Here is a 25093-nt window from a genome sequence, read left to right as displayed (position 1 = left end):
GGGGGAGCTGCCCAGAGCCCCGGGAGCGGCGTGTGGCTCTTTGGTCGGTGAGAGCTAGGACAGACGCTGTGCACGCCTGAGGCCGGGCGCCGGCGGTCACCGCGCTCACCCCTGCCGTGTCTGCGTCGGTTTGCAGTCGTGCTGGAGAACCATGTGGTGGCGGATGACGACGAGCCGGCCCTGAAGCGCCAGCGCCTGGAGATCAACTGCCAGGATCCCTCCATCAAGGTGAGCTCCTCCCTGCGCGCCCTGCCTGCCGGGGGCGCCCGCACCCCTGCACTGCCCCAGGGAGGGGCTCCCCCCACGGCCTCGCTGGCTGCTCGCTGCGGCTGGAGCTCTGTGGTGGCCCAGGGCGTGCGGCATCTGCAGGGCCCGCCGGGCTCTCCGTGCTTCCCACCGTGGTCGCGATGCCTCGTGTGCTTGCGCCATGTGGTGCCCGCCCCCGGTCCTCCCGGCGGATGTGGAGGCAGCCTTCCCTGCGCCTGCAGCCCCGTGGTGAATACTCGTCTCGGGGAGGGGCTGCTGTGATCACTGTGGGGCCCCACCCAGCGGCCCGGACCGTCACCCACGCCTGTGGATTCTCGAGAAGCCCCGTGTGCTACCCATGCCCGGCAGCCCTGCTCCCTGTACCCTGGTCCCTGCAGCCCCGCACTCTTTCTGCCCCACCCCCCATCTCGGGGACCCGAGAGGAGAGCACCCGTGAGTTCCTGCGAGTTCCCGGCCGAGTTCCCGGTCGAGTTTCTGGTCGAGTTCCCGGTCGAGCATTGCCTGGGCTGCAGGACCAGCACGGGTGCTCTGGTGCATATGCGGTGTACACTGTACACGCAGTGTCTCCGCCCCCGGGGGTGGTGGCGGGGAAGCCAGGGGCTCTCCTGGCCCAGCATGCCCTGGCGGCCTGGGGCCTTGCCACTGCTGCAGCTGGAGGAGCCAGGCCAGCCACTGGGTGGCAGGCTTGCTGTGCACAAGCCCTTGGCTGTGGCCGCCCGGGTGTTCTGCCTCCCCAGCTAGATGGCCCGGCCTGCTTGTGCATGTGCCGCCTGTCGCCTGGAGCACACCCTGCACACCGCCCTGCTTCTGCCAGGGACTGGGCTCACCCGCGGGGGCAGCGCGCGGCCCCTGTTCTGCGCACCTGTCGCCCCTGGAAACAAAGGAGCCCGGGGCAGGGCCCCATCTGCTTGAGCGGACACTGTTGGGATCCGGGCCCTAGAGCGGGGTCTGTGCCGCTGTCCCCTGTGGCCCGACACCCCTTCTGAGCGGGCTCTCCTCTCCTCTCGCAGTCATTCCTGTACTCCATCAACCAGACGATCTGCTTACGGCTGGACAGCATTGAGGCCAAGCTGCAGGCTCTCGAGGCCACGTGCAAGTCGTTAGAAGAGAAGCTGGACCTGGTCACCAACAAGCAGCACAGCCCCATCCAGGTCCCCATGGTGGCAGGCTCCCCTCTTGGCGCGACCCAGACGTGCAACAAAGTGCGATGGTAAGAGCCCAGCGGAGGGCGGGCCGCTGCTCCCCGGCCCCCCAGCCCCCCAGCCCCCCGGCTCCCTGGTCCCCTGGCTCCCCGGCCCCCCGGCTTCCCAGCCCCCTAGCCCAGCTGTTTGCGTCGCCATGCGCGTGGCTGGGCGGCTCCAATTTCATCACAGCCACAAGCTGCACGCGGGACGCCCAGCCCGGCGCCTTGAGGTCCTTCCCCGGGCTCTGTCGGACAGAAGCCGCACTGCGCATCCTCTCTCTGGGCCGGGGCCACTGGGTCCTCGCAGAGGTGCATTCCGCCCCTTCCTCTCGGCTCTGCCTGGCCCGTGTGCTCCCGGTCGTGCTTATCCATTCCTCTCGAGTCCCGGATTTTCCCTTCATGTCAGTAGTTGTTCCTCTGCCTTTCTCTTCTTTTTAAATATTTGGAATCTAATGTCAGGGATGTGTGTGGTCCTTCAGGCACTGTTTGAGTTGGAATTTGGTAAAGGATTTGCTTAGACGGGAGAGGTGCCTCTCAGTGTTTGGCCTGTTCACGGATGTCCGTCCTCGGCGCTCGCGAGATGCCGGAGCCCCCCGAGGAGCTGAGGCTCAGTCTGGCACCTGCGCTTGTCCCCGCGGCTGGCTCCAGGGACGTCCAGTCTGGCACCTGCGCTTGTCCCCGCGGCTGGCTCCAGGGACGTCCAGTCTGGCACCTGCGCTTGTCCCCGCGGCTGGCTCCAGGGACGTCCAGTCTGGCACCTGCGCTTGTCCCCGCGGCTGGCTCCAGGGACGTCCAGCGTGTGGCGGTGGCAGAATTAGTCCTTGTAGCTGACGAGTGCTTGAAGCATGTTTGCGGGGGCCTCACGGCCAGTGTTTGCTTGGCTCCCCGTCCATGTGCCCTGGGGACAGGAGCAGCAGGAGGGCCCTGGTGCACTTTTTCCGGGGAAGGTGGGGTTGAGGAGGGGTTCCTGGTGCGGTTTGGGGGTGCCCACGACGAGGTTTCACCTCGAAGGCGGCCCCTGTCCTGTGTTGTCCAGGACAGCTGTGGGTCACCCCTGCCTTGTGGGCTTAATGGGTAGTGTCCTGTGTTGGGAAAAGCTGTGTGGCCTCACACCCGATCTCTGTCCCTAAGGGGGATGGTTGTGGTATTCTCTGAGACCGGTGTCCTGCCGCGTCTGTGGGGACGCTGTGTGGCCTCACACCCGATCTCTGTCCCTAAGGGGGATGGTTGTGGTATTCTCTGAGACCGGTGTCCTGCCGCGTCTGTGGGGACGCTGTGTGGCCTCACACCCGATCTCTGTCCCTAAGGGGGATGGTTGTGGTATTCTCTGAGACCGGTGTCCTGCCGCGTCTGTGGGGACGCTGTGTGGCCTCACACCCGATCTCTGTCCCTAAGGGGGATGGTTGTGGTATTCTCTGAGACCGGTGTCCTGCCGCGTCTGTGGGGACGCTGTGTGGCCTCACACCCGATCTCTGTCCCTAAGGGGGATGGTTGTGGTATTCTCTGAGACCGGTGTCCTGCCGCGTCTGTGGGGACGCTGTGTGGCCTCACACCCGATCTCTGTCCCTAAGGGGGATGGTTGTGGTACTCTCTGAGACCGGTGTCCTGCCGCGTCTGTGGGGACGCTGTGTGGCCTCACACCCGATCTCTGTCCCTAAGGGGGATGGTTGTGGTACTCTCTGAGACCGGTGTCCTGCCGCGTCTGTGGGGACGCTGTGTGGCCTCACACCCGATCTCTGTCCCTAAGGGGGATGGTTGTGGTACTCTCTGAGACCGGTGTCCTGCCGCGTCTGTGGGGACGCTGTGTGGCCTCACACCCGATCTCTGTCCCTAAGGGGGATGGTTGTGGTATTCTCTGAGACCGGTGTCCTGCCGCGTCTGTGGGGACGCTGTGTGGCCTCACACCCGATCTCTGTCCCTAAGGGGGATGGTTGTGGTACTCTCTGAGACCGGTGTCCTGCCGCGTCTGTGGGGACGCTGTGTGGCCTCACACCCGATCTCTGTCCCTAAGGGGGATGGTTGTGGTATTCTCTGAGACCGGTGTCCTGCCGCGTCTGTGGGGACGCTGTGTGGCCTCACACCCGATCTCTGTCCCTAAGGGGGATGGTTGTGGTACTCTCTGAGACCGGTGTCCTGCCGCGTCTGTGGGGACGCTGTGTGGCCTCACACCCGATCTCTGTCCCTAAGGGGGATGGTTGTGGTATTCTCTGAGACCGGTGTCCTGCCGCGTCTGTGGGGACGCTGTGTGGCCTCACACCCGATCTCTGTCCCTAAGGGGGATGGTTGTGGTACTCTCTGAGACCGGTGTCCTGCCGCGTCTGTGGGGACGCTGTGTGGCCTCACACCCGATCTCTGTCCCTAAGGGGGATGGTTGTGGTATTCTCTGAGACCGGTGTCCTGCCGCGTCTGTGGGGACGCTGTGTGGCCTCACACCCGATCTCTGTCCCTAAGGGGGATGGTTGTGGTATTCTCTGAGACCGGTGTCCTGCCGCGTCTGTGGGGACGCTGTGTGGCCTCACACCCGATCTCTGTCCCTAAGGGGGATGGTTGTGGTATTCTCTGAGACCGGTGTCCTGCCGCGTCTGTGGGGACGCTGTGTGGCCTCACACCCGATCTCTGTCCCTAAGGGGGATGGTTGTGGTATTCTCTGAGACCGGTGTCCTGCCGCGTCTGTGGGGACGCTGTGTGGCCTCACACCCGATCTCTGTCCCTAAGGGGGATGGTTGTGGTATTCTCTGAGACCGGTGTCCTGCCGCGTCTGTGGGGACGCTGTGTGGCCTCACACCCGATCTCTGTCCCTAAGGGGGATGGTTGTGGTATTCTCTGAGACCGGTGTCCTGCCGCGTCTGTGGGGACGCTGTGTGGCCTCACACCCGATCTCTGTCCCTAAGGGGGATGGTTGTGGTATTCTCTGAGACCGGTGTCCTGCCGCGTCTGTGGGGACGCTGTGTGGCCTCACACCCGATCTCTGTCCCTAAGGGGGATGGTTGTGGTATTCTCTGAGACCGGTGTCCTGCCGCGTCTGTGGGGACGCTGTGTGGCCTCACACCCGATCTCTGTCCCTAAGGGGGATGGTTGTGGTACTCTCTGAGACCGGTGTCCTGCCGCGTCTGTGGGGACGCTGTGTGGCCTCACACCCGATCTCTGTCCCTAAGGGGGATGGTTGTGGTACTCTCTGAGACCGGTGTCCTGCCGCGTCTGTGGGGACGCTGTGTGGCCTCACACCCGATCTCTGTCCCTAAGGGGGATGGTTGTGGTATTCTCTGAGACCGGTGTCCTGCCGCGTCTGTGGGGACGCTGTGTGGCCTCACACCCGATCTCTGTCCCTAAGGGGGATGGTTGTGGTATTCTCTGAGACCGGTGTCCTGCCGCGTCTGTGGGGACGCTGTGTGGCCTCACACCCGATCTCTGTCCCTAAGGGGGATGGTTGTGGTATTCTCTGAGACCGGTGTCCTGCCGCGTCTGTGGGGACGCTGTGTGGCCTCACACCCGATCTCTGTCCCTAAGGGGGATGGTTGTGGTACTCTCTGAGACCGGTGTCCTGCCGCGTCTGTGGGGACGCTGTGTGGCCTCACACCCGATCTCTGTCCCTAAGGGGGATGGTTGTGGTACTCTCTGAGACCGGTGTCCTGCCGCGTCTGTGGGGACGCTGTGTGGCCTCACACCCGATCTCTGTCCCTAAGGGGGATGGTTGTGGTACTCTCTGAGACCGGTGTCCTGCCGCGTCTGTGGGGACGCTGTGTGGCCTCACACCCGATCTCTGTCCCTAAGGGGGATGGTTGTGGTATTCTCTGAGACCGGTGTCCTGCCGCGTCTGTGGGGACGCTGTGTGGCCTCACACCCGATCTCTGTCCCTAAGGGGGATGGTTGTGGTATTCTCTGAGACCGGTGTCCTGCCGCGTCTGTGGGGACGCTGTGTGGCCTCACACCCGATCTCTGTCCCTAAGGGGGATGGTTGTGGTACTCTCTGAGACCGGTGTCCTGCCGCGTCTGTGGGGACGCTGTGTGGCCTCACACCCGATCTCTGTCCCTAAGGGGGATGGTTGTGGTACTCTCTGAGACCGGTGTCCTGCCGCGTCTGTGGGGACGCTGTGTGGCCTCACACCCGATCTCTGTCCCTAAGGGGGATGGTTGTGGTACTCTCTGAGACCGGTGTCCTGCCGCGTCTGTGGGGACGCTGTGTGGCCTCACACCCGATCTCTGTCCCTAAGGGGGATGGTTGTGGTATTCTCTGAGACCGGTGTCCTGCCGCGTCTGTGGGGACGCTGTGTGGCCTCACACCCGATCTCTGTCCCTAAGGGGGATGGTTGTGGTACTCTCTGAGACCGGTGTCCTGCCGCGTCTGTGTGTCTTCCCCCAGCGGACCCTGGCTGAGCGTGTGCTCTGTAGGCAGGGACACTCCGCCCCAGCTTATTTCGGGATTCCTTCTCTCTCCAGAGCGGTGTGCGCTGTTGGGAGCACAGGCCTCTGGGTGCCACAGGCTGTCCCCATCTTGCAAAGCAGGACAAGACGACAGTGACCTAGGCATACCTTAGGACCCCCTTGGCACCCCCATAGTTTTAACGATGAAGCTGGCAGGGGGGAGGAGGGTGGCGGTGCCCCCAGACTGGTGTGCCACGTTCCTCCGGGGTTTGGGCGGTCTGATGATGGAGGGGCTGCTTGGCTAAAGAAAGGCATTGCCGGGCTGCAGGAAGCCCCCAGCAGTTCTGACCCTCCTCAGCATTTTCGTGATTTCAGGCTCGTGGGGAGACCCCTTCAGCACTTCCCTGAGTGGGAGTGCTGTGACGGCTGTGAGCCGACCTGCGGTGGTTTTCTCCACGTGTGTTGACAAGTGGCAGAGCGAAAGGCAGGTTTTCTAGCTTGGACGCAGATGTTTAACCTTGTTCGTCCAAATCTCTCAGGTTTCCTGGCTTTAAAGAATGGTACAGGTGACGTAGGATGAAGTCATTCTAGAATACGCAGGTGCTGGGCTTCAGCACAAGGTGCGTTCACTGTTAGTAAAACCGCTGGATGCAGACGCTGACGGAAGAGGAGCAGAAGGGACAGTCCTTTCTCTGTTCCCTCCTTGGCGTGGCTTCAACCCACTGAGCCACCCAGGAGCCCCTCTCAGCATGGTTTTAAATGCTGCCTTTTTTTAAAAGATTTTCTTTATTTGTCAGAGAGAGAGACAGAGGGGGCGAGCGCACGCACAAGCAGAGGGAGCGGCAGGCAGACGGAGAAGCAGACCGTCCCCCCACCACGTGAGGAGCCCTGCGCCCCCGTACAAGTGATTTTTAAAGAAGTAGGACAATAGTTGAAAACGACTAAGATGACATTTGGGGAGAAGTAAAGAATAAGAATTTGAGGCCGTGCAGCAGTGAGAAAGACACAGTGTAATTCGCAAGTTACGAATATGTAGACATGTCGGTGATTAAAAACTAAGTGTCGAGTGTGGGCAGTGAGTGAGGGAGAGGCTCCAGAACGAGCCGGAGGCGGGTTAACACCAAGTCACAGAGTCCTTCCGCCGTTATCTGTTTTGGGCCTCAGGTATTGAAGGTAAACGTTGGATTATTTTATGCGCAACCCGTATGCTTTTAAGAAGAACGTAGGATTGCTGGGGCCCGTCTGCGTTTGTTGTGGATGGTTCGTGGCGGGGTCTGAGGGTCACTGGGCCCAACGGGTACCGGCACCGGAAAGGTCTTTTCAGTTAACGAGGATCCCGGGTGGTGCCTGAGGACTGTCCCTGCAACGCCTCGCACTTGCATTCGGAGAGGCCGCCCGTGGCCCAGAGCCGGCCGCGACCCCCGGAGCAGGGCCCAGTCCCTCCGCACTCGGAGAGTCACTGCCCTGTTGGTTGCTTCTGATGACGCCGGCCCACGGGAGCGCACTCGGGGCTCGGAGAATCCGTCGCCCGTCCGTATCCCCTGGCGGGCAGAGCGGGTGTGTGGCATCCGATGGTCAGAGTCTACACCCGAGTGCGATCGTCTGAGCACATCAAGGAAAGGCAGTGACGGAAGCTGTTTTCCTGTGGGGCCAACGCTTGATCGTTGTAATAAGAGTGTCTGTGAGGGTCTTCGGCGGGGTTCCGCCCCGTGGCGGTGCTCTCCTTGGGGAACGGGCAGGTGGGCTGGGGTGACTGCAGGCATGTGCTTTTCGTCCTTGAAAGTGCAGCACAAATTCGGATTTTGCTTAATTGTGATTCTGGGTGTTGCGACTTGCGTCTTCACCTCTGAAGCTGCTTTCCCCGGTGGCGGAAGGGGCAGGCGTCTGGAGCGCTCCGGGATGGGCCGTGCTGGTCCCGGTACCTCGGGTTCTTCCTTCCAGGGGCTGTTGGGGGGACCAGGTGCACAGACAGGGACACTTCCCCCGGTCGGCTCAGAAGTTCCTCCTTGGCCCTTCTTTGAAGCTAGACGCAGAGCCCTTTGAGGAGGGCGCAGGGAGCAGGCCATGGCCGAGTGCGGCTAACCCCAGTGGACGACCGCCAGGAGGCCGGCAGCACGGCGCCTGGGTAGAGCGGTGCCGGGATCAGGGGACGGGGGACCTGCGTGTGCAGCAGGGTCTTCCATTTATTTGTTTTTTAAAGATTTTATTTATTTGAGAGAGAGAGAGATGGAGGGCACAGAGGGAGAAGCAGACTCCCTGCCGAGTAGGGAGCCTGACGTGGGACTGGATCCCAGGACCCTGAGATCATGATCTGAGCCGATGACACCCGTGTCACTGACTGAGCCCCCCAGGCGCCCTGTGTGGCGGGGTCTTAGGGGGCCGGACTCCTGGGTGAGTCGGAGGGCGGCTCAGCCGTGGGTGTTCTGTCTGTTTTCATGAATGGGATGTCCTAATTAGAAAAATGCTTGTTTCTTACTTTTAAAAGCATATGTTTTTTGTTTTTCCAAGGCACAAATGGTTTATTTTTATTGAGATATAATTGCCCTATAACAGATTTTTATTTTTTAAGCTTAAATATTTTTTTTTTTTTAAAGGGCTTTAGTGTGTTTCTACAATTCTGAAACAGCTGCGATAACCCAGTGGCCTCTTTATAATACTCAGGCATGAAAGTGATTTCTTTTCAAAGTCCTGTCCTTCAGAGAGCTGTGTCACACCAGACGCACAGATGAGGGGCGTCGGGTTATTTTCCTGGAAGCTGCTTATTTACCCACGGAGACCTGAGACACTCGATCAGCAAATTACTGAAGGCCCCTCTGCTCCTGGTTGCCGAGTCGTTGTTCTGTTTCTCGCAGGCCTTCTGTCGGAAACGCGGTGGGTGTTTGGGAAAGGCTGCTGTGCGAGCCCCGCGGCTTCCGGGTGGAGAGCGGTCCCCTCCGAGCTCCTGTGCCGGCCCCGGAGCGCTGCCGGTGGTGGGGGCGCTGGCCGGCGCGGAGAGCGGCTCCCCTCGGGGCCGTGGGCCTGCTCAGTCAGGCGTGGAGCTCTGCGCGGGCTGCTCCGGCAGGGCTGTTGGAATCGCGGACGGATGGTTTGGTCTCAGCCACGATGGGCTCGAGTACAAATTTTGAGTTTTTGATGTTTCCAGTGACTTTTGTAGACGTAGGATTTCTCGTCGGGACTGAGGCACACCGCGCCGGACAGCTGCCCACTCGTAGTGCCCTACTCACGACCCCCGTACGAGGGACGCATACAGCTCACGCACGTACGATCTGGGGATCCATTAGCCCGCTCTCACGACTCACACGTAATCTGACACCCGAAGCAGGTGCCACGTCGGCCAGTGTTTGCGGAGGTCGTGCGCTGTCTCGTGGTTCGGAGTGCGTCTCCGCTGGTGGGGTCGCTCGAAACTCCATTCGGAGAGAACCGGCGTCGAAACACCATCGGTCTTTTCCCTCACGCAGCTCTCTCGTTCCTGGCTTTCGGCTGCTGTTGTGAATGCTCTTGTGTTTTAGATTCCGTTTGCTGTTGTTTGCGGGCCGCTGCCACGAGGCTTCTTCTGACCCCGCGGGTTGAGGGTCGCAGGCTGGCGCACTCTGTGTCTGAGAACGCGGCTCTCTCCTGTTTACGTCTCCCCGAGCACCTGTCCAGGGCGCTCTTTGCTTGCGAGAGGGTCTGGAGTGGAGCCTGGCTGCGTCGCGGCTCCCGGGCAAGGCCCGCCCTATGCGGAGGGCGCAGGGTTCGTGGTGGACACGGGCCCGCGCCGCCCCGGACATGAGGACCTCGGTTGTCACCCCACGGCTGCCGCACCCGCCTCGTGTGCTCTGGTTGAGGCCTGAGACCGGCGAGCAGTGTTGTAAGTCGATGAGCCGCGTTCCTGTGTGCGGGTCCGGGGACATAGGCATTCGGGGCGCGCCTGTCTGTGGAGTTTCAGAAGAATTTGCAAGTGCGTTTCCTTGGAATAGAAAGTGGGATTACTTGAGATTTTTGCTAGCTCTCTTTCATTGAGATTTTTTCCTTTGGAAGATGAGTATCGTGTCCGATTTACCCAGCTGGACTTTTCGAGTGGTTCCTTTGCGTTGGGAGGGGTTAGCTGTCTGCGGAAGAGGGTCCGCGGGGGCTGCACTGCGGGTGGGAAGGAGGCAGAAATGTTCCCGGATATTTTTCGAACGTTCCGGTGGGACCCCTCCTCCCGCGGCCACAGAGCACGGAGCCGCTCCTCCGGCGCGCCCGACGCTGTGCGGGGCTGCCGGCTTCACGCGGGTGGCTTGAGGAGGCACTGTGAAGGAGCCGGCATCCTGTGAGGTTGTGGTCTTGCCTCCCCTTGACGGCAAGGCCCCGGCCCAGCTTGGGTTGGTGCCAACGACAGACTGGGAGCGCCCGGGCAGGAGGGCCGGGGTCTCTTCGGTGCCCAGAGCAGGGCTCTCGCCGAGCTCTCGGCTTCTTCCGGGAAGGAGTCGGCAGGGGACTCTCCTTCGGGCACTTGGAGTCATTTAACCTTGTCTTTGGAAGGTTAGTTTCTCCTAGGATGGTCATGCCCCCGCACCCGCCCACGTAAGGGGAGGTTTTGGCACAGAATGTGGTTGTGGCCTCCCTTCTCCGTCTTGCGGTGGCGTGAGGCCCGGTCCCTATGTCCCCCAGCCACGGATGCTGCTGCCGTGAACACCCACGGGCCTGTCACTGTTGGGATTAACCCGACTGGCCTGCCGCTGGCTGCTTCTCTCCTAGATGAGCGTGAGTGTGCGGTGAACGCCGGCGGGGCTGCCGGACGGTCTCCTTGGTCACGGGGAGCGACCACCCACGCTGCTCGTTAGAAACCTGACCTTCCGGGCATGCCCGTGCTGTAAAGGGGCTCCGGGGTTGTTCTGGGGTAACCGCAGCGCATGGAGTTTCCCGGCCCGCCGTTCCCGTGGTGACGGGCTAGTTGGTGGCCGCTCGTCCCCTCGAGCTCGCTGCAGCTGCAAACCCAGAGTAGCCTGCCGTCCGGTCGGAGCCGGGCTTCGAGCCCCCGCCTGCCGTCCTAGTTGAAGGGGTTCTCTCCGTGAGGACGCAGCCTGGCCCTTGTGTGTCTGCGTGTGCAAGTGTCCGTTTGGGATCGGGGATACGTCCCTGAGATCTGAGTGAGGTTGGAGCCGGTTCACGGAGCTGCTGTCGCGTTCCCTCAGCTTACGCGGAGCTGACATCAGGCTCTTCTAGAGAACCGTTGGACGCTCTGGGTCCCCTGACTTGGCGGGATTTTGGCTTCTCTTTGCCTGAGGTCTGCGTGTGTTTGTCGCTGGGCCGTGTGCATGTCACACGCTGAGCTCCTCTCCGGTGCTGGCCGGCCTGGGTCCTGGGTGCCCCTGCCCCTCCTCCTGGTGTCCCCACCTGCATCGACCGTGGTGTGGGTCCTTAACCCCTGTGGCTCAAACAAGCTTCTTTTCTGTTTTCCTTCTGTAATAAAAAGTGGAAAACACCAACTTGTGAGAAATAGTTTAAATCCGCATTTTTCAGGAAGATTTTCTTTTTAAGTCTTTTATTTTTGTGGTTCGTTGATGTTTTCGACTTCGGCAGAGCCCCTTGGCGCACGTTCAGATGACAGTCCCGTTCTGTGTGTGTGATGAGCCGAGGAACGGAAACGGTCCCGAGAGTTCTAACCTGGTCACACAGCGGCTTCCTGCCGCAGCAGAGACGCTGAAGGCCCGTTTGTGACTTAGCTTGGAGGATGTTTGCGTGGTCTGGGAGCTGGAGACGCGTTGTTTTCAGTCCGTCAAAATAAAACCGTGAAACCCCACACTGAAAGGGTAGCGCAGTGTAGCAGTAAGTGCCATCGGGCCGTTCCTGGGCTGGGCTCACAAGGCGCTGAGAGCGTGAGAGGCACTTGGTTTTGAATACGAGCTCTGTCACCCGTAAGTGGGGAGACCGTGGGCACATCCATACCCTCCGCAAGCAGCAGTCCCTCCTCAGTGCGCGGACGGTGAAGCTACGAGCGCGCGGCGTCCTTCTCTCCAGCCCCCGTGAGGCTGCGAAGACGGATCACACAAGAGTTCTGTTCACCGAGGGTCTAGCGTCAGCCCGGCCTCGTGCCCTGTGCTGGGCCCCGAAGCCCACAGAGTTCCAGGTCCCCTCCGTGGATGACCGCGCCCTCGGCGGTCCTTTGGGTGTCTCCTCGTGAGGTTTCTGTTCTGGCCGTGATTCTTGGTTTCTTTCGGCACGTGGACCAGCAGCTTGAGACCAGGGAATCTGGAGGCAAGAGCCAGAGGCCTGAGTTCAGTCACCGGGCTTGTGTGGAAGTCATTCCCCCGTGACACACGCAGGCTTGTGTTCCGGGCACTCGCCGGGGCGGCAGGTGGACAGAGAGAGCCTGTGCGCGGTGCGGGGGCCGGGGAGCGCCGCGTGACAAGCCCAGTGCAGCACGTGGGAAACAGCGAGCGGGGCACACCTGTGCCTCTGACACGGGGGAACACGTGTGGGATTTTCTTGTTGGTGTTGGGAGCTAGCGGCACCAGCAGAATCCCGGAAGAAATGGTTAGAAAAAACACAAAACCGCTGGGCTCACTGGGGCTGGTCTCTAGAACCCCCAGGAAATTCTAATGTTGAAACAGTAGTGGCTTGTGAGCTGTTGCTCGTTGGTTTCGGTTCGACTCTCCTGGGAGAAGTCTGGGACAGTGTCACGGGGCCGTGTGGCCTTGGGTGGCCATCTTACCTGGTCTGCACGGGGAAGGCAGTGCGGTGCCTTTGTGTTTCGAGAGTGTGTCCTTCCACGTGGGGTCCTTGGGGCGGTGCTGCCCACCGTGAGTGCTCCTGGGGGCGTCGCTGTGGGCCCTGGACTCAGTCGCTGCCCACAAGGGGGAGTGGTCCTTGTGCCCCTGGTCACAGGTCACTGTGTATCTTTTCCTTCTGAACAATACCATTTTGAGGTAAGCGTATCCAGCTTGGGTAATTAGCATAACCTTAGTTAGGCACATTCGCTTGTAATCAGTATAATCTTAGAATTATAACAGGCGGCACATTCTGAGTGTCATTTTTCTACTTTTCCTTAATTTTATTTTTAAGATTTTATCTATTAGGGTCACGTGGGTGGCATAGTGGGTCAAGTGTCTGGCGTCCGTTCGGGTCCTGGGTTGGGGCTCCCTGCGTGGTAGGGAGTCTGCTTCTCCCTTTCCCCCTGCTTGTGCTCTATCCCGCTCTCTCAAATAAGTAAAATCTTTTATTTGATAGAGAGAGAGCGCACAAGCAGGGGGAGCAGCAGAGGGAGAGGGAGATGCAGGTCCCCACTGAGCAGGGAGCCCGATGTGGGGCTCGGTCCCAGGACCCCGAGACCGTGACCTGAGCGGAAGGCAGACACTTCGCTGACAGAGTTCCCCAGGTGCCCCGGTATTTTGGTTTTTATTTAATAGAAACTTAAGAACCAAAACGACAAATATATAGGTAAGGAGATAGAAAATGATTGAAGGTTGTCAACGAGTGAATCGGGCACAGAGTTTTTAGAAAACAAAATGAGGGAGAGAAATCGGTGGGTGGGACATAGCAGAGCCTAGAAATAGGCTGCGTCGAGGTGCGGAGACCCACCCCGGGGGGGAGGGGCAGCCTTTTAACTCATGGAGTCAGGACACCTGGACACCTGCAGGCAGAACGAGAGGAAGGAGCCTGGGGTCACATCACCCCTGGAACAAAAGTTAATCTCCAGGGGAGCACAGATTTCAGTGTAGAGCCGAGACCTGCAGAGGAAGCTGTAGGGGAAACTCTTCGAGACCCAGGACCTGGCCCGGACCTCTTAGACGTGGGAGTGACAGCGTCCGTGAGGTCAGGGAGGAGTTGCACGCGGTGAAGTGACGAGCTTATGCTCCTCGAGTCGGGGAGATGTGGCCATACCGTGCGGCCCGGCAGTCCCGTTCGTGGGCACTAGCCTGGAGAAGTGAGAGTGTGTGTCTGCAAGCACCATGCGCATGTCTGGCAGCCTCGTTTGTAATGACCCAAACCAGCCGGTCTCCCGCTGCCCTGGCGGGGTTACAGGGGAGAGGGCAGGCTGCCCACGAGTGATGCCCTTTGCCGCGGGAATGTCCTCAGCCGCCCTGAGGGAACTGACCTCGGGGGTTCTGCCCGGCCCAGAAAGCCGGTCTCAAAGGCTAGCGTGTGTCTTGCGTTGCCAAGTGTGAGAACCACACAGGTGGAGAGCAGGCTAGTGGTTGCTGGGGGCAGGGGTGAGGCTGGGAGGGCAGACATGTCTCAAGGGGCAGCGTCGGCCCAGGAGCACGGACCCAGACACGCACACGCGTAGCCGGGAAGTCTGAGGAAGGACTGGAGGCTCGTTCCCAGAAGCGTTCCCAGAAGTGTTCCAGGGTGAGTTTCGGTTTTTCCCTACTGTACTGAGCTACGCGCTTTATAGGGTGTCACCACGGGGGCACGGGACTCTGGGTACTTTTACCACCTCCAGTAATTTCAGAGCAGAACCAGTAGGCGATACCATCATGTGTGTGGCTGAGAGAGGAGGCGTGGCAGAGCGAGAGAGGGACCGGACAGCTGTAAGGGTCTGTGCCGCCGTTGGCCAGCACAGCTGTGGGGGCAGCCAAGCTCATTGGACATCTAGAGCAGGTCGGCAGGAGCGGGAGGTCAGGATCACCTGGCGGGGGCCGCTGGGCGTCTCCAAGACCAAAGAAGGCCTCGACCCTCCCCTGATCTGGCCAGGCCCACCCGGGATCGTCTCCCTGGGGTTAATTCGGGGTCAGCCAGTGCGGACTTTTAATCACATCTGCAGAACTGCTTCATCGCCCACGCAGGTCCGTGTGATGGAGTAACTGGGGCGTGTTCTTCCGCCCGGGCAGGACACGCACATTATGGTGGCGATTTTCCCATGTCAACCCTTCAACGACAGTTTCATTCTTACTAGTGGATATAGATGTTCCTTAATTTTTGAAAAATGAGATATTCTTTTGTACACCTGAGGCTGATAAATTGCGTTAGTTGAAAGTGTAAAATTTCTGGTGTGTTGGAGCACTGGCTGATTTGCTTTCTCAGATGTTTGCGTTGTCATCTGAATACCGTCATTTGCTTAAAAATACCCCACGAATGTGCTTTCCCCAGTAGAATTTCACTGTATTCCTTTGCTTTTTTCTTTTTTTTTTTTCAAAGATTATTTATTTGACAGAGATCACAAGCAGGCAGAGAGGCAGGCAGAGAGAGAGGGGGAAGCAGGCTCCCCATTGAGCAGAGAGCCCGCCGAGGGGCTTGATCCCAGAACCCTGGGATCATACCTGAGCCGAAGGCTTTAATCCACTGAGCCCCCCAGGCGCCCCATTCCTTTGCTTTTTTGGAAGTTCGTTCCCATCTCCTCCTCTTCCTGGAGTTTACTGGGTTCATCGGCCGATGTACTTCTGTGCAGCAGGGGCAGAGAGAGAGGCTGAAGCTGAAGAAAGTGTTTCTTGTAGCTGTGAAGCCGGAGGTGTTAAAAGCTGTTTCGGACGGATCTCCTGACCGTTCGTGCCTGGTCAGACAAAACCGCATCCGTGTGTCAGCCTAGAACAAACTCGTAATAGTCCAGGATTCCGACTGCGTCCCTGAGATGGATGGGGCTTTCGTGTTGACTAATCCTTGAATCCGTGGATGACTTACCGCTTAAAGGGAGACGAAGGTCCGCCCTAGTCCTACTTCCAGGGTTAGTTTTCAGTTTCAAGTGCTGAGAAGCTTAGTTCCGGGAGGGGAGACGCCTCTCAGCTCCTCGGGCCGCGTCTCAGGGCCGTGTACGCTGTCATCGGGGATGACGTTTGATGATCTCTGGGCTCAAGAGGGAACTAGGTCGTCTGTCAGTTTTGCCGAAAGCTGAGAGCGGGGTGCTGGTATCGTGCCGGGGCTGCCAGCCGCGGATCGGCTTTCTCACACCGAGCCTGGTGCCTCCCCGGGGCCCCGCGCTCCGCTGGGAGCTGGTCCCCGGGATGGACGGCGCGCGTCTGTGTCGCTGCAGGGACAGCTCCTTTCCCTTTAAGGCAGGCAGGGGGCTTTGTGAGAGAGATCGGACACGTCGCCCGTGGTGCGCTCTCGAAGCAAAACGGTTTTAGGAAAGAGTTCGTTCTGCAAGGCGAGGAAGTGGATGTGGCGTTGCTGAGAGCGGCCCCCGTCCAGGAGCCCCGGGACGTCGTGGGCGCCCCTTCGGGCTCCTTGTTCACCTTGATGCTGGCTGCTTCTGGACATTGCTTCCTCGCCCTCGACAAGGGCCGTGAGGGAGGAGAGGTCTGTTTGTCCAACGACGTTGCCAGTCGGTGCCACGAGTGCATTTTAATCTGTTCCCTTCCAGACTTCGAGAGCTTTCATGTCCTGCCACTGTGGTGAGCTCCCGTTAGCGCACTGGTAGCCCGCAGAGCCGTCCTAGAGCGGCTCGTGGGAGGGGAGGTTGGGGAGGCCTGTGTGGGACCCCGCACAGAGCGGGGCTCCGCGGACTTTGCTGCAGGGAAATAGCGAACGCCCAAGAACCGGGATCTCTTGTCTCCACGCAGGAGGCTCGGACATCTGGACAGCCCGCTGCACCCGTGGCACCGAGTCGAGGGTCGCGGCCCGGGTTACTGTGATGCCTGCCCTGTGGCCAGGCTGTAAGATTTGGCTTCCTTTAGGTCCTTGTCCGAGGACAAGTAGAATCGCTGAAAAATAATAATTGTGAATGAAATGCCGTTGATTCAGCTTTTATTTTAGAAAAACACCTCATGGTCCTCTGGTTTCCACGGGCATGAAACGGCGCCGTCTGTGCCCCTGATCTGGGGAGGGGGGTTTAACAGCCGTGAGGCCGTGACCCTGGGTTGCATTTTCATACGCGCTTTGGGTTACGTGAAACTTCTCATGTGAAAGCATCGTCTCCCCGAGTGGTAAAATATCAGAATAACCTCTTCGCACGTGCTGCTGCTGTGCATTTCCAGTGCGGCCCTGCCCCCTCCCCGCAAAGCACGCCCCGACCTCCCGGGACCACAGCTCCAGTGGCCGGACGCTCAATGACCCAGGGGTCTGGGAGTCTGTGAGATGTGCTGTCGGCTGCCGCTTGTTGAAACTCACAGGCCGCCTCCCAGAGGGTGTCCGGGCAGGGTCCCGCCTCTCGGAGGCCACTGGGGACTCTGTTCTGTCGTCTAATCCTTTTCCTTTGGAGGGAAGAGCCCAGGCTCTGTGTTGCGGTTCCCACACTCCCCTGGTAGCAGCCGGAGGGGTTTGCCCCTTTCCTAGCAGACCTAACCCTGGGGTGATGCTGGCAAGCGTCGTGCTGAGGACATCGGTTTGTCGTGGAGGACATCTCTGGGACGCACTGAGTACGGGTAGCAAGCTGTGTTTATGCCGAGACCTTAACTGCCCAACACCCCGGGAGCTCTGGCTCCTTTCTGTGTCAGTGTTCCTGCTCATCTCCACGGAGAACAGCGGCCGTGGGGGAAGGTAAACTCTCTCCTCAAAAGAAACAAAGTAAAAAACAAAAAGAAAAAGGGGAACACCTCCGGTTTATTCTTTGCCCGGTGTGGAGCGTCCGTTACCTTGACCCGTGACTTCCACTCGGGGCCACCTCCCCGCCCTGAGTGCAGGTCAAGGGGAGCCGACTGTGTTGAATGACTCTTATGTACGCTGAAAATGAATGTTGTTGTTTTAAGGTCTTCTTTTTCTTTGTGATTCTTTTGTTCCCTAGCGTCGTCCCCCAGACTACAGTAATACTCAACAATGATCGGCAGAACGCCATTGTAGCCAAGATGGACGACCCCTTGAGCGGCAGGGCGCCGGAGTCCCTGGAAAATGTCATTAGCAAGTCAGTAGCCACAACACCAGCCCCATCTTTCACGGCCACTGCCACCGAGATGAGTCCCCTGGAGAACCAGCCAGCGCTCCGAGCCGGGCACAGCCGGCCGCAGTTGTCCGTGGTAGGGGAGGGCCGAGCCGCGCTGCGGGTCCGCGTCCTGACGTGCTGGCTGGAGGAGCGGACGCGTCCAGGGAGAGGCACTTGGAGCTGCCACGTCCAGTGCTCTGGCGCTTTAGGGGAGCTGGCTGGATGTTTCCACAGCAGCCGCTGGAGCTTGTGTCCCCCTCCCTGACTGCCCCACACTCACGTCTGTCTGTCTGTCTGTCTCTGTAGCAGCATGTCAGGTCAACAGACAGCCTTTTTTCAAGTTTGCTGAGTGAGGAAGGCATGTCCAGGTGATGTTTCTGTTTGGAGACCCGGTGGATGTAACCTTGGTCAGAAATAGGAGAGCTTTACGGCAGCGTGGACGGTGAGGTCACTGCGGGCGGCCCTGCCTGGCGGTCTGGGCTCAGCTTTTCCTGGGAATGTGCCCGAGAGGCCTCTTTGGCCTGTGGTTTCCATCCGTGTGTCCACAGAGTTCTGTTCGGCCTTTGCTCCCCATCTCCCCGCTGTGTCCTGCTTCCTTTATTGTCCTGCCGGTCTCGGGGGCCCCGCCGGACCCCGGCCTGCTGTGTCGGGTGGGAAAGGCCGTCCAAGGAGCCCCGGCCCGTGGAGGCGAGGCAGGGTCAGGTGGGCCTCCCGCGGGGCTTGGCTGGAGGTCAGCTGTCAGACTCGGAGCATTCAGGAGCGAGGTCAGCTTGGGCAGGCTGCGGTGCAGTCAGGTTCCGAAGGTGTAGCTCCCTCCCCGCGGCTCGGCCAGGGCCGGAAGCGTGTTTTGTGTGTGTAAACAGGGAAAGTGCGTTTCCTCCCCTTTCTCCTGCCTGCCAGGCCCGGTGAAAGGATGTTGAGAAGGTCCCGGAAGCCCCAGGGAGCACGTCCGGGCAGTAGTACATAGCGATGCTTCGAGCCCTTCTCGGAGCTGCTGGCTTGTGTCTTGTTTTTCGGGCAGTAGCTCATTGCTCCTTGTCAGGATCCCTAAGTGTGGTGAGACGACCCCCCAGGACGTTCTTGACTGGCTTTTTAGACCCACGTGAGTGGTTTTTGTCGGCGGGAAGAGGCGGGAGTGGTCGCTGCCCTTAGCTAAGCCCAGTTGCTCCCAGAAGGTGTAACAGTGCGGAGTGCATTGGGTCAGTGGGAGTCTCCAGGCTCACCTCCTCCTAATCCGGTCTTTCTTTGACATTGTCTCCAAAGTTATGCACGTGTCTGATTTGCGGGGTCACCTCTGTGATCAGAGAGCTGCAGTCTGGGCCTGGAGTGACAGTGGGTTGTGATTTTCCTTCTTTTGCGATATAAACATGTTTGCACGCTTTTAAATTTCATACGGTTTCTTCCAACCCCAGACTATTTTGTGCTGTTGAGTTGCTGCCCGTCTCGGTGGGGAGAGCTGGTGGGAGGCCCCGTGCGCGGCTGCCCCGTGCGCGGTTAGAGTCTGATAAACGGAGGACAGAAGAACACGGCGGTGCCCGAGCGCTCGTGTCTGCCTGTGGGTCGTGGCGCTCTCACAACATGGGCTGGTGTTTTTGTCTCCCGCTCAGCGCGGTGCCGGGGCGACGGCAGAACACGATCGTGGTGAAGGTGCCGGGTCAAGAGGACGGCCACATCGAGGACGGGGAGAGCGGGTCCGAGGCCGGCGACTCCGCTTCCAGCTGTGGACAGTCAGGAAGTCAGAACATTGGCAGCAACGTGACCCTCATCACCCTGAACTCGGAAGGTGCGCCTGCAAAGCTTCTTGCTTTTGCCTGAACGGCAGTAGGTACCGTTTTGTGTTTTGTCTTGTTTTTCTGCCTCTTAGGAAAGCGAGACAGGCCTCCGTCCCCGATGGCTCAGCTTCACGGTTTGTCAACGTCGTCAGCACGGTTTGGCGGTGCCAAAATGACCCACGCTCGGTCGAGACGTAGTTTGCGTTTTGCATCTGGGTCTCTTCCCCGGGCTGCTGGCGCGGGGCAGGGCTCCCCGTCCCCCGACGATCCTGCGGTCAGCAGCCACCCCGCCCCCGCCACGGAGCACCTAGACACGGCCGACCTCGTGGTCGCTTTTAGCACAGGATTCGGACGTTCCCTGGGCTGTCGCCCGCGGTATTGTGTGTGTGACATGACTGTCCCCCTGGAGGCTAACGTGGATGTTCTGAGCACGTCTAGGCTGGGCCGGGCTCGAGTGTGAGGCTCGGTGGGTTGGGGCGTGACGTGAGTTTCTGACCTCGCGTTCCTCAAGCTCGGATAGGTTTCTCGGGACGTAGCCCTGCTCAGCGGGGAGGGTGTGCAGACGGTGGCTGTTTCCCGGGAGAGAACAGAGCGAGAGCCGCGTGGATTTCGTGTCTGGAGACCGCGGTCAGTCTGCTCGCTCTTCTTGTGGTGACACGTGCGCCGTGTGATTGGGGGGCTCTCCTCCCCGGCAGCACGGGAGCCTTCCATGGCATGCGGGTCAGTCGGGCTCTGGAGACTCTCTGATGACAGGCTCTTCCGCTTTTGTAGTCGGCAGCTGGTCACTGCCTTTGACCAGGGCTCTGTCTGCATCTCTGCCAAGAGCCAGACATAGGTGCTTGGGGGGGGTCGTGGTCTTCTTCCCGTCCTGCCCCGAGAGGCGGAGCGAGCGCCCTGCCATGCCTGGACGTGAGCCCGTTGCGCCCACACCTGGCTTCCTGTCCCCCTGCTGCTCCTGCCGCGGTCGGACGTCTGCCCGCGACTGGCCTGCTCGCTGCAGCCGGCCTCACGTGCCTCGCGGCGGACCCCTGCTGCCTGGCACGTTTGTCCTGCCTTTTTGGGCCCACTTGGGCTTTTCACACAGCTTTTTACAGCAGGGGCGGGTGTGTTTGGTGTTGTGCTGCTGACTTTGAAAGCCTGGGTTTCATTTTCTAGTGTACTTGGGAGGTTTTCTGGTTTTAGGTCCGAGTTGTTGATTTTTACTTCAGGAGCTGTGTGAATTCCTTAGGACAAGGATGTAGATTTACTGAGCAAAGGTTTTCCTGTTACACTGGTTACCATAGCTGAAACAGGGAAAACAGTATTTTTCTCCAAGTTTTGCTCACGTCTGACATAAATTGCTAGGATGGGGCGGCAGCACAGGAGCGGGGAGAGTATGAGAGCTTAGGGACGGCCTTTCTGTGCATCTGAGGTCTAATTTCAATCTGAGGTCGACCGTTCAGCGGTGTTTTGTATTTTTGCATAGTGTGCAGCTATCATCTAGTCTGATTCTAGAACATTCTGTCACGCTAGAAAGGAGCCCCGCCGTAGTCCCTGCCCGTTGTCCCTGGGAGCCACCGGCCCGCTTTCCGTCTCTGGAATGACCTGTTGTAGGCACTTCCCACGTGGGGTGTGGGTGGGGGTGGGGGCGGTGGAGGGGGTCGGGGGCAGAGAGAGCACCAGCCCTTCACCCTGTCTGTGGCCGGGTCCTGCTCCGCCGTGTGGATGGACCATGGTCATCTGTTGGCGGACTCTCGGGGTGCTTCCAGTTTCTAACCGTGATGACCACGCCTGCCCAGGGGTTGGCGAGAGCGTGTGTTTCCGTTTCTCTTGGTAGGTACCCGGGAGTGGATTCGCCTTGCTGTTTTGCACGTTAGATTTGAGGACGAGAGGGATGCCCCGATCTCAGCTAGTGGCATTAACCTCCGTGGTGGGGAGGGCGTTGGCAGCAGTGCATGCTCTGTCTGTCCACGGGGACTCCGGGTCACTACCCACGCGGGTCTGGCCCGCCCCTCGAGGCCCGACGTGCGCTTGGTTTCAGCTGCATCTGCTGAGGCACTCGGCACTTGATAATTTGGGAAGTTTCTCGGGTTATCTTAAAAATAGAATATTTTACCTTTTTAAGTATCTTACTTTGATGTGGTTAATGTGAAAAATACTTTATTTGGGGAAACTACAGCATGCTGCTAAATGAGCACAGAAAAATGTTCAAACTCTGAGCTTAGTGACCTCTCGGAGAAAAAAATACAGATCTTCTTTTTATCTGAGTCTGAGTTCTTGACGCGCTGACGCGTTTGCGGGAACCATGACCCGCAATCCCGGGGATTGTGTCCGCTGACATGTCTGAGGGTCGGTACGTGTTGTTAGGATTGGGGCAAACCAGGGGGCCTGGGTGGCTCTGGTCCCCGTCTGCGGGAGCTGGGATTGAGCCCCGTGCTGGAGTCCCTGCCCCGTGCGGAGCCTGCTTCTCCCTCTGCCCCTGCTCACGTGTGTGTGTGTTCTCTCTCTTTTTCTCAAATAAATAAATAAAATCTTAAAAAACAAACTAAAAAAGGATTGAAGCAAACTAGAGGAATTTTTCTGATGTTCGAAGAAGCAATCGTAATTCAGGACCGTTCTGTTTGACCACGGCATCAGGAGCAAGCTCGCTGGGATGTGTGCCTTCTGTGGCCTCTGCCCTGGGAACATCTCCCCCGGCAGTTGGACGTCTGGGGGGAGGCCCCGCTGCGCTGCCCCGGCTAGAACTGTGGTCGGTGCCCAAGGGCCTGGAGGCTGCCACGCACGCACATGCTGTGGAGCAGGCCCTCTGTTAGTGCCTGTCAGAGTCACCATCGGCCTGTAGTGGCGTTGCGTGTGAAAACCTTCTCTGAGATGCGCAAGCACCATCCCTCCCACGTCCTCCCCAAGACCAGCTCAGCTGGCCCAGCCGGAGAGGGTCGGGTCAGCTAGTTTCTGTTAAGCTCTGCTAACACGCAGAGCTCTGCAGGGCCCTGGGCTCGGCGTTGCATGGCGTCCCCGAGTTCCTGAATAACAGCCCAGAGCTGCACAGTGATGCGCCACTTGTCTACAGTTTTAAAAACCACAGGTTCCAAAATAGTTATTTCTTAAGAATTCCAAATGGTTTGCATGAACTGATATGCTGTTTTATATCAGTGTGGAGTCCATTACTTACTGCAAGGCACCGTATCTGTATTTTGTATTTATTGTATTTCATTTTTTAAAGAGCGAGCGAGCGTGTGGGTGGGGAGGGGAGGGCAGAGGGAGGGGGCTCTCATGTGACCTCCCTGCTGAGCTTGGAGCCCAGCGCGGGGCTCGATCCCGACATCGTGACCTGAGCTGAAATCAAGAATCAGGTGCTTCACGGACTGTACCCCCAGGTGCGTCCTGAAAACATTTCTTGAGAATTTATTTTCATCAACTTTTTTTTTTTTTTTGAAGTAGGCGTCATGCCCAGTGCAGAGCCCAGCATGGGGCTTGAACGCGTGACCCTGGGATTGAGGCGGGAGCTGAGATGAAGCGTCACAGGCTTAACCCGCCGGCTACCCAGACGCCCCGACGTAAACTTATTTTTTTTAACATAAATTCTTTATTTTTATTTTTATTTCTTTTTAAGATTTCTCATTTATTTGATAGAGGGAGAGAGCGCGTGCGCACACACACAAGCAGAGACACAGAGGGAGAAGCAGGCTTCTGCGGAGCAGGGAGCCTCATGTGGGACTCGACCCCAGGACCCTGGGGTCATGACCTGAGTGAAGGCAGATGCTTTACCGTCTGAGCCCTCCAGGCGCCTTGACATTAAGAACGTTGATCGGCAGTCCTGAGTGGGCTCCTGAGAACCGTGGGACTATGGACAGGCTGGTGCCTGGCGAAGGCGGCGTTGGCGCGTGAAGCCGGAATGGCAGAAGGACCCGACAGGCCAGGGGAGGGGGCTGCGGGGGGTGCCGGTTCCGGAGTTAGGGGGTTCTGGCTCCTCCCATGGGGTTCCAGAAGGGACGGCGCGTGACGCTGACGGGGGATACCCTGTCCGTGTCCCATGATTCCCGCTCGTTCCTGCCAAGGAGGACGTCCTTGGCCTCTTGCTGTAGTCCTGGCTGAGGTCGTGATGACTCGCGCTCAGTAGGGCAGCCTGGCCGGAGTCGGTGGCCTTGGGCCTCGGTCGCTGGTGCACGCGTGGTTTCTGGGGAATGTGCTTAGAGTTGGGGGAAGGGGCTTGGCTGCGGTACCAAAGACCATTTGTTTTTTCCCTTTTTCTTGTGATCCTGTGTGTGACTCAGTCGTCTTGAACTGCCCATTTTAAAACCCCAAATTATCAATCTGTTTATAGCGCACAGATGTCCCGTCACTCCCAGAGAAGCCTGGGGGTTTGCGCTGAGGGTACATAGTGCACTGTGGCTAATCCCAGAGAGGTGGGCTGTCTGGTTGCTCAGGTCGGTCTGAGGGTCGAGTGTTGTCTGCACTCACTTCAGGTGACACGCGTGACTCCGGAGCGGTCAGGAATATGCCGGGTTGTGAGAGTCCTGTGTGATCCGGGGCTTGGGGGCCACCCCAGCAGGGCCTGTCTTGGAAAGCCGTGGTCAGCTTGTTCGCAGGGCTGTCCTCCATGAGCGTGGCCAGAGCCTCTGGTCCCCGCAGCCCGTGGGGCCCCGTGTCCTCGCCGCCCCCACTCAGCAGGCCATAGAACAGGTCACACCTTCGTACTGGCCTTAGCCTTTGACTCCAGAAGCTAACGATGTTTGCTCTGGGAATGGTCTGGTTCAGGAGGGCGACGCGGGAGGCTGGATGCTCCAGGGCGTGAGGCCAAGAGGACGGTTGTGAGGCTCTTGCAGCCACCGGAGCGGCCTCGCACTCCGCTTATGAAAGCCTCCAGGTCGGGCGCCTGGGTGGCTCAGTGGGTTAAGCCGCTGCCTTCGGCTCGGGTCATGATCTCAGGGTCCTGGGATCGAGCCCCACAGCGGGCTCTCTGCTAGGCGGGGAGCCTGCTACCTCCTCTCTCTCTCCGCCTGCCTTTCTGCCTGCTTGTGATCCTTCTCTGTCAAATAAATAAATCAAATCTTTAAAAAAAAAAAAAAAAGCCTCCAGGTGATGTCGGAGCGGGGCAGCGTGGTCCAGCAGTGGGCCTGGACGTGGGTCGAACGGAAGACCCCGCGGATTCCCCCCGATCCCACGCCTTTCCTCAAGTGGCTCCCGTGTCTCCGAGCCCACAGCCTCTGGAAGCAAGAGCGCACAGTACGGCCCTGGGACTTCGGAGCCCGGGGTGCGATGGCGTGGGGGTCTCAGGCACATCGGCGTCCGTGTGTGAGTGGCGGGGCCCAGGACGCCGGTGGCCCTGCTCTCTGTCCCGCGGGTGCGCGTGACGGCGTGGCTGGTGCCGCCGTCTTGCTGCTCTCCGCTGCTCCGTCCTCTTCCCGGGGCTGGAACAGACCCTCAGGACAGAGTGTTAGTTGTGCGGAAGTGTTTTCGGGGGAGGAAAATTCGAGTTAGTCCTGAAGGGCTTTTGTTAGGTCTTTCAGAAGTGCTAGTTCATTCCGTTGACAGAATAATCGGAATAGAAGGTTAGTTTATTTTTCTTACGATCTGGTAGTTTTTCAGTAAGGCCGGTAGAATCTGCTTCAGATGCCCAGGCTATTTTAGTAAAATAAATACACACTTTCTGAAGGGTCAAAAGGGGAATTTCTCACATATTTATGTGGGAAGGTGTTTCATCTTGTTTCTCATTTAAAAGACATGATTCATCATCACTGCTGAGAAGCTGGAGTCCGGCCTGCGTTCTTG

At 59.0% G+C, this 25093-nt stretch overlaps 1 protein-coding gene across 14 annotated transcripts in view; it reads left to right on the top strand.

The window, feature by feature from the left end:
• Positions 1-25093, top strand: part of BANP (BTG3 associated nuclear protein) — a 118474-nt gene that overhangs the window by 28672 nt on the left and 64709 nt on the right. For 7 of the 14 annotated variants that reach the window (XM_082711524.1, XM_082711520.1, XM_082711521.1 and 4 more), the window contains exons 3-6: positions 137-228; positions 1278-1477; positions 17436-17552; positions 19178-19353. In XM_082711524.1, coding sequence (XP_082567650.1) covers positions 137-228; positions 1278-1477; positions 17436-17552; positions 19178-19353 — 585 coding nt within the window. The remainder of the gene's footprint in view (positions 1-136; positions 229-1277; positions 1478-17435; positions 17553-19177; positions 19354-25093) is intronic. The other 7 variants (XM_082711517.1, XM_082711526.1, XM_082711516.1 and 4 more) reach the window with 2 other exon arrangements.

The sequence above is a fragment of the Mustela nivalis genome (genome assembly GCF_964662115.1).
Source record: "Mustela nivalis genome assembly, chromosome: 18".
NCBI classification, from domain to species: domain Eukaryota; kingdom Metazoa; phylum Chordata; class Mammalia; order Carnivora; family Mustelidae; genus Mustela; species Mustela nivalis.
This window is presented reverse-complemented; position numbering and strand designations above follow the sequence as displayed.